Source organism: Salmo trutta, chromosome 28 (genome assembly GCF_901001165.1).
Source record: "Salmo trutta chromosome 28, fSalTru1.1, whole genome shotgun sequence".
Taxonomy (NCBI): domain Eukaryota; kingdom Metazoa; phylum Chordata; class Actinopteri; order Salmoniformes; family Salmonidae; genus Salmo; species Salmo trutta.
In genome coordinates this window covers 6,356,528-6,371,181 of record NC_042984.1, presented here as the reverse complement: position 1 = coordinate 6,371,181, position 14,654 = coordinate 6,356,528, and the positions used below count along the sequence as shown (strand labels likewise).

At 42.4% G+C, this 14,654-nt stretch overlaps 1 protein-coding gene across 1 annotated transcript in view; it reads left to right on the top strand.

The window, feature by feature from the left end:
• The first annotated feature begins 11,647 nt into the window (after nucleotides 1-11,647).
• LOC115165324 (guanine nucleotide-binding protein G(k) subunit alpha) overlaps nucleotides 11,648-14,654 on the top strand; it is a 75,073-nt gene continuing 72,066 nt past the window's right edge. The window contains exon 1 of the mRNA XM_029718394.1: nucleotides 11,648-12,236. Coding sequence (XP_029574254.1) covers nucleotides 12,119-12,236 — 118 coding nt within the window. The 5' untranslated portion in view covers nucleotides 11,648-12,118. The remainder of the gene's footprint in view (nucleotides 12,237-14,654) is intronic.

The window sequence follows — 14,654 nt, the reverse complement described above, 5'->3', positions numbered from 1 at the left end:
GTAAGGAATGATGTCAGTGTGGCTTACACCTGGTTGTCAGGTAAGGAATAATGTCAGTGTGGCTTATACCTGGTTGTCAGGTAAGGCTTGATATCAGTATGGCTTATACCTGGTTATCAGGTAAGGAATGATGTCAGTATGGCTTATACCTGGTTGTCAGGTAAGGAATGATGTCAGTGTGGCTTATACCTGGTTATTAGGTAAGGAATGATGTCAGTATGGCTGATACCTGGTTATCAGGTAAGGAACGATGTCAGTATGGCTGATACCTGGTTATCAGGTAAGGAATGATGTCAGTATGGCTGGTACCTGGTTATCAGGTAAGGAATGATGTCAGTATGGCTGATACCTGGTTATCAGGTAAGGAATGATGTCAGTATGGCTTATACCTGGTTGTCAGGTAAGGCTTGATATCAGTATGGCTGATACCTGGTTATCAGGTAAGGAATGATGTCAGTGTGGCTTATACCTGGTTGTCAGGTAAGGCTTGATATCAGTATGGCTTATACCTGGTTATCAGGTAAGGAATGATGTCAGTGTGGCTTATACCTGGTTATCAGATAAGGAATGATGTCAGTATGGCTGATACCTGGTTATCAGGTAAGGAATGATGTCAGTATGGCTTATACCTGGTTATCAGGTAAGGAATGATGTCAGTGTGGCTGATACCTGGTTATCAGGTAAGGAATGATGTCAGTATGGCTGATACCTGGTTATCAGGTAAGGAATGATGTCAGTATGGCTGATACCTGGTTATCAGGTAAGGAATGATGTCAGTGTGGCTTACACCTGGTTGTCAGGTAAGGAATGATGTCAGTGTGGCTTATACCTGGTTGTCAGGTAAGGCTTGATATCAGTATGGCTTATACCTGGTTTTCAGGTAAGGAATGATGTCAGTGTGGCTTATACATGGTTATTAGGTAAGGAATGATGTCAGTATGGCTGATACCTGGTTATCAGGTAAGGAATGATGTCAGTATGGCTGATACCTGGTTATCAGGTAAGGAATGATGTCAGTATGGCTGATACCTGGTTATCAGGTAAGGAATTATGTCAGTATGGCTGATACCTGGTTATCAGGTAAGGAATGATGTCAGTATGGCTGATACCTGGTTATCAGGTAAGGAATGATGTCAGTATGGCTTATACCTGGTTGTCAGGTAAGGAATGATGTCAGTATGGCTGATACCTGGTTATCAGGTAAGGAATGATGTCAGTGTGGCTTACACCTGGTTGTCAGGTAAGGAATGATGTCAGTGTGGCTTATACCTGGTTGTCAGGTAAGGCTTGATATCAGTATGGCTTATACCTGGTTATCAGGTAAGGAATGATGTCAGTGTGGCTTATACCTGGTTGTCAGGTAAGGCTTGATATCAGTATGGCTGATACCTGGTTATCAGGTAAGGAATGATGTCAGTGTGGCTTATACCTGGTTATTAGGTAAGGAATGATGTCAGTATGGTTGATACCTGGTTATCAGGTAAGGAATGATGTCAGTGTGGCTTATACCTGGTTATTAGGTACGGATTTGCAAGCAATGCAAAAGTTTCCCATTGATGTAGTTGCTTGTGAGACCCGAGGTCCAAATGAGGTCATCATCTGCAGAAGGTTCTATTACAAGTTCTAGGCTGGAGGAGGCACAGATAACTGACCTCTCTCTGACTGTCTTTCTCTTCATATAACTGACCTCTGACTGTCTTTCTCTGCATATAACTGACCTCTGACTGTCTTTCTCTGTATATAACTGACCTCTGACTGTCTTTCTCTGTATATAACTGACCTCTGACTGTCTTTCTCACTGGCTGGGGTGAATCCAGTCCTCACTGGCTGGAGTGAATCCAGTCCTCGCTGGCTGGGGTGAATCCAGTCCTCACTGGCTGGGGTGAATCCAGTCTTCACTGGCTGGGGTGAATCCAGTCCTCACTGGCTGGGGTGAATCCAGTCTTCACTGGCTGGGGTGAATCCAGTCCTCACTGGCTGGGGTGAATCCAGTCCTCGCTGGCTGGGGTGAATCCAGTCTTCACTGGCTGGGGTGAATCCAGTCTTCACTGGCTGGGGTGAATCCAGGCCTCACTGGCTGGGGTGAATCCAGTCCTCACTGGCTGGGGTGAATCCAGTCCTCACTGGCTGGGGTGAATCCAGTCTTCACTGGCTGGGGTGAATCCAGTCCTCACTGGCTGGGGTGAATGCAGTCCTCACTGGCTGGGGGTGAATCCAGTCCTCATTGGCTGGGGTGAATCCAGTCCTCGCTGGCTGGGGTGAATCCAGTCTTCACTGGCTGGGGTGAATCCAGTCTTCACTGGCTGGGGTGAATCCAGGCCTCACTGGCTGGGGTGAATCCAGTCCTCACTGGCTGGGGTGAATCCAGTCCTCACTGGCTGGGGTGAACCCAGTCCTCACTGGCTGGGGTGAACCCAGTCCTCACTGGCTGGGGTGAATCCAGGCCTCACTGGCTGGGGTGAATCCAGTCCTCACTGGCTGGGGTGAATCCAGTCCTCACTGGCTGGGGTGAATCCAGTCCTCACTGGCTGGGGTGAACCCAGTCCTCACTGGCTGGGGTGAATCCAGTCAACATGGGCTTCCTCACTTAATTTCTGACTTCTTTGCGGAAATCCACCCACTGTTTCCATGGCAACCTGTCACCAATGACAGCTCGGAGGGAGCGGGGTAGGAGGAGCAAGAGGACGAGAGGACGAGAGGATCCTGATATGCTCTCTCTCTCCTCTCTCATCCCATCAGTTCATCCCACCACCCCCCTCTACAGAGGATCAATTGAGTCAGCCTCTCTTATTCTCAATAGACATCTACAGCTCATCTACAGTCTGTGTAGACATGTTATAACATCTATAGCTCATGTCTGTGTAGAGATGATATAACATCTACAGCGCAGGTCTGTGTAGACATGTCATAACATCTACAGCTCAGGTCTGTGTAGAGATGTTATAACATCTACAGCTCAGGTCTGTGTAGAGATGTTATAACATCTACAGCTCAGGTCTGTGTAGAGATGTTATAACATCTACAGCTCAGGTCTGTGTAGAGATGTTATAACATCTACAGCTCAGGTCTGTGTAGAGATGTTATAACATCTACAGCTCAGGCCTGTGTAGAGATGTTATAACATCTACAGCTCAGGTCTGTGTAGACATGATATAACATCTTCTGAAAAATGACATAGGAATTAATTTCTATATCCTTATTTTTGTAAGGATATAGGAAGTTTTGTTCGTTTCAAATTACATTTTTATTTTGATGTTTTATTTTAGAAGGGAGCCATGCACACAATCATACGAATTCACAATATTTAAAATTCAAACGCAAAAAAAACCATACAATAGTACAAAACACAATCATGAAAAACAAACACATTATTTTTGTTCTGGAGATAATTCCACAAGTAAGGTACAAATAAACTAAACGCAGATGTAGCTCTCTCTAGGTGCCCTTCTCTGTGTGTCACACCCTGATCTGTTTCACCTGTCTTCCCCATTATCCCCTGTGTATTTATACCTGTGTTCTCTGTTTGTCTGTTGCCAGTTTGTCAGATGAAGAAATCTCAATCACATTCCAGACTGCCCTTTCTGACCTGGACAAAAGGAACACCTATGTGAGAATGCTGTTCATTGACTACAGCTCAGCGTTCAACACCATAGTGCCCATGAAGCACATCACTAAGCTAAGGACTCTGGGACTAAACACTTCCCTCTGCAACTGGATCCTGGACTTCCTGATGGGCCACCCCCAGGTGGTAAGAGTAGACAACAACACGTCTGCCACGCTGATCCTTAACACTGGGGCCCCTCAGGGGTGTGTACTTAGTCCCCTCTTGTATTTCCTGTTCACCCACGACTGCGTGGCCAAACATGACTCCAACACAATCATTAAGTTTGCTGACGACACAACAGTGGTAGGCCTGATCACCAACAACGATGAGACGGCCTATAGGGAGGAGGTCAGAGAACTGGCAGTGTGGTGCCAGGACAACAACCTCTCCCTCAATGTGAGCAAGACAAAGGAGCTGATCGTGGACTACAGGAAAGGGCAGGCCGAACAGGTCCCCATTAACCTCGACGTGCTGTAGTGGAGCGGGTCGAGAGTTTCAAGTTCCTTGGTGTCCACATCACCAACGAACTATCATGGTCCAAACATACCAAGACAGTCATGAAGAGGGCACAACAACACCTTTTCCCCCTCAGGAGACCGAAAAGATTTGACATGGGTCCCCAGATCCTCAAAAGGTTCTACAGCTGCACCATCAAGAGCATCCTGACCGGTTGCATCACCGCCTGGTATGGCAACTGTTCGGCATCTGACCATAAGGTGCTACAGAGGGTAATGCGAACGGACCAGTGCATCACTGAGGCCAAGCTTCCTGCAATCCAGGGCCTCTATACCAGGCGGTGTCAGAGGAAAGCCCATAAAATTGTCAGAGACTCCAGGCACCCAAGTTATAGTCTAGGACCAAAAGGCTCCTCAAGAGCTTCTACAACCCCAGCCATAAGACTGCTGAACAATTCATAAAATCGCCACAGGATTATTTACATTGACCCCCCTCGCCCCCTCCCTTTTGTACACTGCTGCTACTCTCTGTTTGTTTGTTTGTTACCTATGCATAGTCACTTCGCCCCCACCTACATGTACAGATTACCTCAACTAGCCTGTACCCCTGCACACTGACTCGCTACCGGTACCCCCTGTGTATAGCCTCGTTATTGTTATTGTTATTGTGTTACTTTTTATTATTAATTTTTATTTTAGTCTACTTAGTAAATATTTTCTTCTTATTGAACTGCACTGTTGGTTAAGGGCTTGTAAGAAGCATTTCACGGTAAAGTCTACACTTGTTGTATTCGGCGCATGCGACAAATAAAGTTTGATTTGATTTGTTTGTTCAAGTCAACCAGTGTTTTGTGTCTCAGCTCCTGCTTTTTCCAGTCGCTCTTTTCTCGCCCTACCGGTTTTGACCCTTGCCTGCCTGACCACTCTGTCTGCCGACCTGTACCTTTGCCCAACCTCTAGTTTACTGACTCTTGCCTGCCTTGACCTGTCTATTGCCTGCCCCTGTTGGAATATTAAACTATTGTTAATTTGACGTGGTCTGCATCTGGGTCTGATACTGTGAGTCATTGGAAAACCTCCCTGGTCTTTGTGGTTGAAATTTACTGCTTGACTGAGGGACATTAAGGATAATTGAATGTGTGGGGTACAGAGCAGAGGTAGTCATTCAAAAACACACAGCTTATTATGCGATCTGTTAAGCACATTTTTACTCCGGAACTTATTTAGGTTTGCCATAACAAATGGCTTGAATACATTGACACATCATTGACACATATTTTTTACCTGACAATTATTAACATTTGACATTTCTCCAAATTAAATTTTCAGCTTTTCATTTTTTATTAATTTGTAAATTTCAAAAAAACATAATTTCTCTTTGCAATTTACAATGTCATTTAACACCAAAGACCCTGGGGATAGCACCCCAGATAATTGTCAGGTTAAAAATATGTGTCAGTGATTCCACAATTAGGATAGCAGAAAGCTGCAGCAAGAAAGGGTCAAGCAAATCAGTCCCAGTGGACTTTTTTCTATATCAATCTTATAAGCAGGGCATCTAGCACATCACAAGTAGAAAGTTGTTAAAGTGAAAACAAAGATTCACTAGAAATTGACTGATCAGTAGTGCTGAGCGATTAACCAACATTTCGTTTTTTTCCCCGGTTGCACCTTGTGTATTCTACTATTCTAACTTGCAACAAGAAGTTGAGTCCCCGACTGAGTAAAAAAAACATAATAAATAACAACAATTACTCATCCATGCTCGAGAAATCAAGTCAGGAACTATGTGGGACGCCGGGCTGAAGGGAGTTGTAGTTTTCATTAAACAAATATTCAACCTAGTTCAGCGCAGAAACGTGGTAAATAACTATAATAAGGAATGTGTGGTATCGGTGGAGAAAGTTGCGTGTGTTGTGGGGATGATCATGGGGCTGTAGATGGGATGTGTCTGGTGAGAGAAAGGCAGATTGAGGTTGCCGGGGTTACAGTAGTACAGAAAGTGTTGTATGCCGAAGCAGTGAAGAAAGTAGTAGAGGAAGATGGGTACAGGGTGAGGGATCCTGAGAGGATTCCTGTGAGTAGGCAGAGATCAAGAGAGAGTGATGGGAAGAATATGTGCTTCAGTAAGGTGGACTTTGTAGCATTTATAGCCGTTGTCAATTGTACTGTAGAAATGTATCGAAAGTCACAGAAAATAGAGGTTGTGGTGGCAGCGGCAGAGAAGTACTTGGGATTGTGAGGCTTTACTGCAGAACAGCTTCAGGTGGTGTTGAGTGGTAGTGATATGTCCTTTCAGAATGTTGATCTGGAGTAGGACTAGGTAGGGTTAAATAGTGGACTGGGTGGAGGTTTGTAGAGGGCTAATAGGTGGTATGGTTAAATAGTGGAATGGGTGGTGGGTTTATAGAGGGCTAATATGTGGTATGGTTAAATAGTGGAATGGGTGGTGGGTTTATAGAGGGCTAATATGTGGTAAATTTAAGTAGGGGAATGAAGAAGATTTTCTCAGCTCAGACACAGATCTCTGGACAGATACACCTGCTATCTTAGATTAGATACACATACACAGACCACGTGAGAGAGGAATGTGCACATCACAACGACAAGAGGGACAGAGACAGTTCGTGAAAGTATGCCTTATCTACTTTGAAGAACTAGTAAAATGATTTTGTCAGACAGCTCTGCAGCATATTTAGGCAGGCTAGTGTCATGACTCTCCTGGTCGAGGATCCAAGGCCTCAGATCAGCTTGGCAAATGGCTGACAGATAGCCAGACCCCCCCTCTCTCCTACAGGAGAGGAGAGGGGGGGGGGGCTGGGCTGGTTTTATGACACCTCACACCAATCGTAAATATTATGCAGCAAAGAACCCTCTCTTCCTTTTCAGTACCAACCAAAGAAATGCCTTTGTCCTCCAGGAAACTTTTGCCTCCAAAACTCTAACGTCCAAAAGTGAATATTGGAACAATATTTCTAAGATAGGAATGGTCAGTGGGGATCTAAAGATGAATCATGTCGTATTGCTTTTCATTTTATGATATTAGAATCTGTATGAACAAATACTGTAACTTCGGCTGATAAGTTTCCATCCAATACAAGGTTAATACAATATGAAGAACGATGAAATTATTTTTGTTAAGATAGGAATATATTTTTTGTTTTATAACGACATCATAGTTTTCATGTCCCTTGCACATTAACTAAGTGCGATGGAACCGCCCTTTTTGACCAGAGTGCTTAAAAGGACTTGCTAAGAATTAACATGCAGACCAGCAGTCGAAATGGTTGGAAACTCTGAAACTCAACACGAGGTGAAGAAAAACTCATTAGACCAAAACATTGACAGTCTGCAGCTGCGCATGTAAAGGGATCTAGAACTTTGACTAAAGGCACAAGGTGGGAAGGAAGGAATTCCCATCTCAGACAATCACCGAGTATCTGTTCTATTTGAACACTCCACTACAAGACCAAAACTAAGAAGGACATTGTGACCTCTGGTGGACAACTAGAGCCTTACACCCATCGAGCCATTCCCCAGAGAAGGATCGATTGGTTTCAAAAGAGACACGACAGATAAAGACATCTACACGTAAATACATTGCATTTCTTTTCCCACCTCCTTCTCCATCTCTATCTCTGTGTAATAAGCCGTCAGTCCAGTGTAGAACTGAATGACCAGAAAAGGCTGGGGTTCTTGCGGATTCAAGAGGTCTGTGATGTTCATAATGAGACTGATATGCGGTAATGATTAATAAGAGAAAGGGGCATACCTAGTCAGTTGTACAACTGAAATGTGTCTTCCGCATTTAACCTAGCCTCTCTGAATCAAAGAGGTGCGGGGGGCTGCCATAATCGGCATTCACGTCTTTGGCGCCCAGGGAACAGTGGTTTAACTGCCTTGCTCAAGGGCAGAAAGACTGATTTTTACCTTGTCAGCTCGGGGATTCGATCCAGCAACCTTTTGGTTTCTGGCCCAACGCTCTAACAACTAGACTACCTGCCATGACTTATCAATATATAACTTATAAACACATCTTCTTGAGTTTAATTTCAGAAATGGTAACTCGCTAAAAACAACTTATTGTAACGGCTGTCTTCTGAAATGAACCAAGGCGCAGCAGGTATGTGAATACTCATATTTAATTTAAAATAAAGGAGTAGAGTATTCACTTAACAACAAAAAAGGTGACAACAGTGACAGTTCTACAGGCTATACAAGCAGTGTAAAAAACAACCACCCACAACCCCACAAGGCAAAGTAGGCACCTTATGTGTGACTCCCAATCAACCACAACCCTCTACAGCTGTGCTTGATTGGAAGTCACACGGCCAAAATCAATGAAACAATAACAAACACACACTCCCTTCTGCCACGTCCTGACCCAACTACCCCCTCTACTGGTCAGGACGTGACACTTATTCCGTGGTGCCCCAAATACCTAATGAGTTAATTGTTACATTATTAATTTAATTGGGTAACAATTAAACATAATTAGTGGATTGAATAAATAACAGTCATCAGGTTAATCTCTTAAGGATCGGAAAGTCATGTCACAACAACAAGCTTAATAGATTGACTAAAGACTGTACAGTATGGAGCACACAGATAGTGTTAGATGGTATGTCTGGCTGGCTGACTGCTACTGCCTGAACAGAGATGAGATGACGACTTTAAGGAATGAAAAATAATAAAGTCATCAAATAAAAACAAAGTAATATATACAACAGAAATATTATGTTATTTCATAGTAATTTCCTATTTTTCTATTGATGTCTACATAATGTGGACCTGACGGAGACAATGGAATATTTTCAATGTTTTGACAATTGAATGTTCACTATTTTGTGGTTTGGAAATTCCATAAAAAAGCTCTAAAATCATTGTAATGTAATTATTTCATAATGTATTTAATGTTCAACTGTTTAATCGAAATCCAAAACTGTGATATTTGTTTTAATAATTTAAACAAAACCGAAAACCAAACAGTATGAATTGCTCAGCACTACTGAACAGGTTAAATTAAACTACAATTTATTTCAAATAAAAGCCCTGGATGTATAAAATATTGATTAAAAGCATCACTTGTCTAATTTTTCTCAGTAATGATGCCAGAGTCTGACACAACTGTCTTAGTCAGAAGAGGACTGGCCACCCTTCAGAGCCTAGTTCCTCTCTAGATTTCTTCCTACAGTGGCTTGCGTAAGTATTAACCCCCTTGGCATTTTTTCTATTTTGTTGCCTTTACAGGCTGGAATTAAAAGGGATTTTTGGGGGGTTTGTATGATTTGATTTACACAACATGATTTACACAACACTTTGAAGATGCAAAATAGTTTTTCTTGTGAAACAAACAACAAATAAGACTAAACAAAACTTGAGCATGCATAACTATTCACCCCCCTGAATTCAATACTTTGTAGAGCCAGCTTTTGAAGCAATTATAGCTGCAAGTCTCTTGGGGTATGTCTCTATAAGCTTGGCACAATCTAGCCACTGGGATTTTTGCCCATTCTTCAAGGCAAAACTGCCCCAGCTCCTTCAAGATGGATGGGTTTATATAACCCAACCCTGATCTGTACTTCTCCACAACTTTGTCCCTGACAGGTGTATAGATACTGATATCATGTGACCGATCATGTGACACTTAGATTACAGGTGGACTTTATTTGACTAATTATGTGACTTCTGAAGGTAATTGGTTGCACCAGATCTTATTTAGGGGCTTCATAGTGTAACAGTACAGCTTCCGTCCCTCTCCTTGCCCCTAGCTGGGCTCGAACCAATGCCACGGCCCTTGCAGAGCAAGGGGAACAACTACTTCAAGGTCTCAGAGCGAGTGACGTCACCGATTGAAACACTATTAGCACGCACCCCGTTAACCACCTAGCCACTTCACATCGGTTACAATAGCAAAGGGGGTGAATACATATGCACGCACCACTTTTTTTAATTTGTATTTTTTATATTTGAAACACGTTATTTTTTTCATTTCACTTCAGAAATGTTGACTATTTTGTGTCTGTCCATTACATGAAATCCAAATAAAAATCCATTTAAATTACAGGTTGTAACGCAACAAAATAGGAAAAGTGCCAAGGGGGATGAATACTTTTGCAAGGCGCTGTAGGTTCAAGCCTTTCTAGGGAGTTTTTCCTGGCCACCATGCTTCTACATCTCCATTGTTTTCTCTATTGTTTTAGGCTCGTTTTCTGTATAAGCACTTTGTGACAACAGCTGATGTAAAAAAAAAAATATATATATATATATCAATCAATTTGATTGATTGACTGATTGAATTTTAATGCTTCAGTGCATTTACTGTCTTTGAAAATGTTGACGGATCATCAGCAGTCTGCGATAGTCCCTCTGAGATAGTCCCACTAAGCGCAAACCAGATGGGATGGCGTATCGCTGCAGAATGCTGTGGTAGCCATGCTGGTTAAGTGTGCCTTGAATTCTAAATAAATCACTAACAGTGTCACCAGCAAGGCACCATCACACCTCCTCCCCCATGCTTCACAGTGGGAACCTCACATGCAGAGATCATCCATTCACCTACTCTGCGTCTCACAAAGATACGGCAGTTGGAACCAAAAATCTAAAATTTGGACTCATCAGACCAAAGGACAGATTTCTAACGTCCATTGCTTGTGTTTCTTGGACCAAGCAAGTCTCTTCTTATTATTGGTGTCTTTTAGTAGTTGTTTAGTAGTAATTTTCTGCGCTGACTGACCTTCATGTCTTAAAGTAATGATGAACTGTCGTTTCTCGTTGCTTATTTGAGCTCTTCTTGCCATAATATAGACTTGGTATTTTACCAAATAGGGCTATCTTCTGTATACCAACCCTACCTTGTCACAACACAACTGATTAGCTCAAACGCATTAAGAAATTCCACAAATTAACTTTTATCAAGGCACACTTGTTAATTGACATGTATTCCAGGTGACTAACTCATGAAGCTGGTTGAGAAAATGCCAAGAGTGTGCAAAACTGTGGCTGCTTTGAAGAATCTCAAGTGTAAAAAATATTTTGATTTGTTTAACAATTTTTTGGTTACTACATGATTCCAAATGTGTTATTTCATAGTTTTGATGTCTTCACTGATATTCTACAATGTAGATAATAGTACAAATAAAGAAAAAACCCTGTTTTGAGTCGGTGTGTCCAAACTTTTGACTGGAAATGTATGAAGATACCTGTCATCATGTTTACAGCATGCAGATGTGCTCTCTCATAAATCTGAGCTGCCTCTGATATAATTCCACTGGTGGGCGCTCATTCCAAAGAAAAAAGTTCCTCTGCCCCCCAAAACCAAATTATTTTTACTATTCCCTCAAATAGAGGCATCCGGATTGCTGCAAAAATATTTTTCAAAAGTGAGCATTAAGCTCTTCTGAGCATATGCTAATGAGAGTTGAAGAATTTAGTCCGATATTATTTACATTTCAGATAAATAATAGCAAATGTACTGTGAGTTTAGACTACATTTTCCATTCATCCACAAAATATAGATTTTATTTTTTCTTTGCGTTCCAGCGTGTGGTGACGTGTATGACAGTTCAGATGCGTATTTTACACGTGCCTTCATGCAACAACAAACAAAATCAAGAAGAATTGATAGGTAAATGGATATTCTATGCCCCAATTACTCGGTAGCTTTGAGTTTTAATAAGAGCTAGTTAATAGCTTCTTTTTTTATATATTGGAGGACTGCGGCAACATTTATAATAGAAAAGTAATATTGTGTAGCTACTTTCTTTGTAAGCGATCCTTAGATCGCAGGCTCGAGTTTTTTTTTTTTGTTGGTAGAAATTGATTGCAAAGTGTCTTTCAGTGCTAAACCACACTTGGTTTGCTGGCGTGAGTTTACCAGCATCTCTGTCTGTTTGTTGTCGAGACAAGAGGAGTGCCAACGCCTTTTTCTTTTCTTTCTGCCTGGGCGAAAATTATCTTGAAAGCACCCGAACGTTTTCTATTCCCTCCCCAACAACGTATGAACGGTAGCTGCCATTCAAACCCAGATCTTGAAGAAACCTCAAGTAAGTAGCTAAAAATGGGATGCACGATCAGCCAAGAGGACAAAGCGGCGGTGGAAAGGAGTAAAATGATTGATCGGAACCTACGAGAAGACAGAGACAAAGCGTCCAGGGAAGTAAAACTTCTGCTACTTGGTAAGCTATTGTTGGAAAACTTTTTTTATTTTCTCCTACTTAAAAGGAGTGACAATATAGCACCAGAATCTACAGGGAGAAAATGCTTTGTTTGCTCGTTCCCACTTGTTCAATAAACTCTTATGTAGCCCGATATTCACTTGTTTTCTATTGATTAGGCTCTAGTCTTTATTGGCATTGCTAATCCTAAAACTAACACACACACACAGACTGTTAAATACAGATGTTGTATTATGACCATTGCCTAAGTTTAGACATGCTGCTGTGTTTCATTAGTAAATAACTCTCTTGGCAGTTTCCTTTGAAACGCCGTGTGGGTCTTTGCGTGTCAAAAAAAAGATACACAAAAAAACAGTATAAACTTTTAATTTGACACGTCAAATAACACAATTATATTATAGAATGGTGTGTGTGCTGAATTTGAATGTACAAGCCAAGCGCCGCCACCAGGACCAATTGCACTGTCAAAGTTGTACAAAATAAATAAAGTGCAAACATTGGCCATGATATGTTTACAATACTGCGTTGGTAAGTAATAAGGTATTATTTGTTCGACCGAATTGGAAAACGTCTATGTGAGGATTTGAAATAAGAGCAGGATCAAAAATGTTAGCAAATATCGTTGATACAGATGTTATTAGAAACTTCTGGGGTATCTAGCTAGCTTTAGCGTGGTACCGTCCTAGCACCAATGCAAGCAGCCTGAAAACAAATACCCGTATTAACTGCAGGCATTTTCACTATTCTTAGCAAATATTTAGGAATCCATGTGAGTAAGTATTCGCTAGGTAGGCACTTGTTGTTCGTCTATTGAAACTGAACTTCAGTTCATGAAAATATCTAGCTAGCCAACTACTAAACCCTGTAAACTCAAAGCTAACGTTATAGCCCGCTTCAAAGTGACGCTTGACCGGAGCGGGTTATGTGTTGTGAAGGCAGCCACAATAGTGGAATTTGCTGTTCGCTTTCAAAATAGAGGTCCTTATTTGAAAGTGACGTAAATGGGTACTATTGGTGGAATCAAATCAAATGTTATTTGTCACACGCGCCCGAATTCAACCGGGGTAGACCTTACCGTGAAATGCTTACTTACAAGCACTTAACCAACAATGTAGTTCCAGAAACAGATTTAAAAAAAATATTTACTAAGTAAACTAAAGTAACAATAAAATAACAATACCAAGGCTTTATACAGGGGGTACTGGTACCGAGTCAATGTGTGGGGGTACAGGGTAGTTGAGGTAATTTGTACATGTAGGTAGGGGTAAAGTGACTATGTATAGATAATAATAAACAGCAAGTAGCAGCAGTGTAAAAACAAAGGGGGTTCCAATGTAAATAGCGTCGGTGGCCATTTGATTATTTGTTCAGGGGTCTTATGGTTTGAGGGTAGAAGCTGTTAAGAAGCCTTTTGGACCTCGACTTGGCGCTCCGGTACTGCTTCCCGTGTGGTAGCTGAGAGAACAGTCTATGACTTACTTGGGTGACTGGAGTCTTTGACAATTTTTTGGGGCCTTCTTCTGACACCGCCTAGTATAGAGGTCCTGAATGGCAGGAAGCTTGGCCCCAGTGATGTACTGGGCCATACGCACTACCCTCTGTAGTGCCTTACGGTCGGAGGCCGAGCAGTTGCCATACCAGGCAGTGATGCAACCTGTCAGGATGCTCTTGATGGTGCAGCTGTATAACTTTTTTAGGATTTGGGGACCCATGCCAAATCTTTTCAGTCTCCTGAAGGGGGAAAAGGTGTTGCCGTGCCCTGTTCGCGACTGTCTTGGTGTGTATGGACTATGATAGTTGTTGGTGATGTGGACAACAAGAAACGTGAAACTCTCGATCCGCTCCTGTAGTCCACGATCGGTTCCTTTGTCTTGCTCACTTTGAGGGAGAGGATGATTTCCTGGCACAACCTCCTCCCTATAGGCTGTCTCATCGTTGTCGGTGATCAGGCCTACTACTCTTGTATCGTCAGCAAACTTAATGATGGTGTTGGAGTTGTGCTTGGCCACGCAGTTGTGAGTGAACAGGAAGTACAGGAGGGGACTAAGCACACACAGCTGAGCGGCCCCTGTGTTGAGGATCGGCGTGGCAGATGTGGTGTTGCCTACCCTTACCAACTGGGAAAGTGGAGATACCTTGTCAGTTGTACAACTGAATGCCTTCAACTAAAATGTGTCTTCCACATTTAACCCAACCCCTCTGAATCAGAGACAGAACGACAAATTTCTACCTTGTCAGCTCTGGGATTCGAGCTGACAAGCCCAACGCTCTAACCACTAGGCTACCTGCCGCCCCTCCTGACGGGGGCGATCCAGTTCCAGAGGGAGGTGTTTAGTCCCAGGGTCCTTAGCTTAGTGATGAGCTTTGTGCGAATAAAGGTGTTGAACACTGAGCTGTAGTCAGTGAATAGCATTCTCA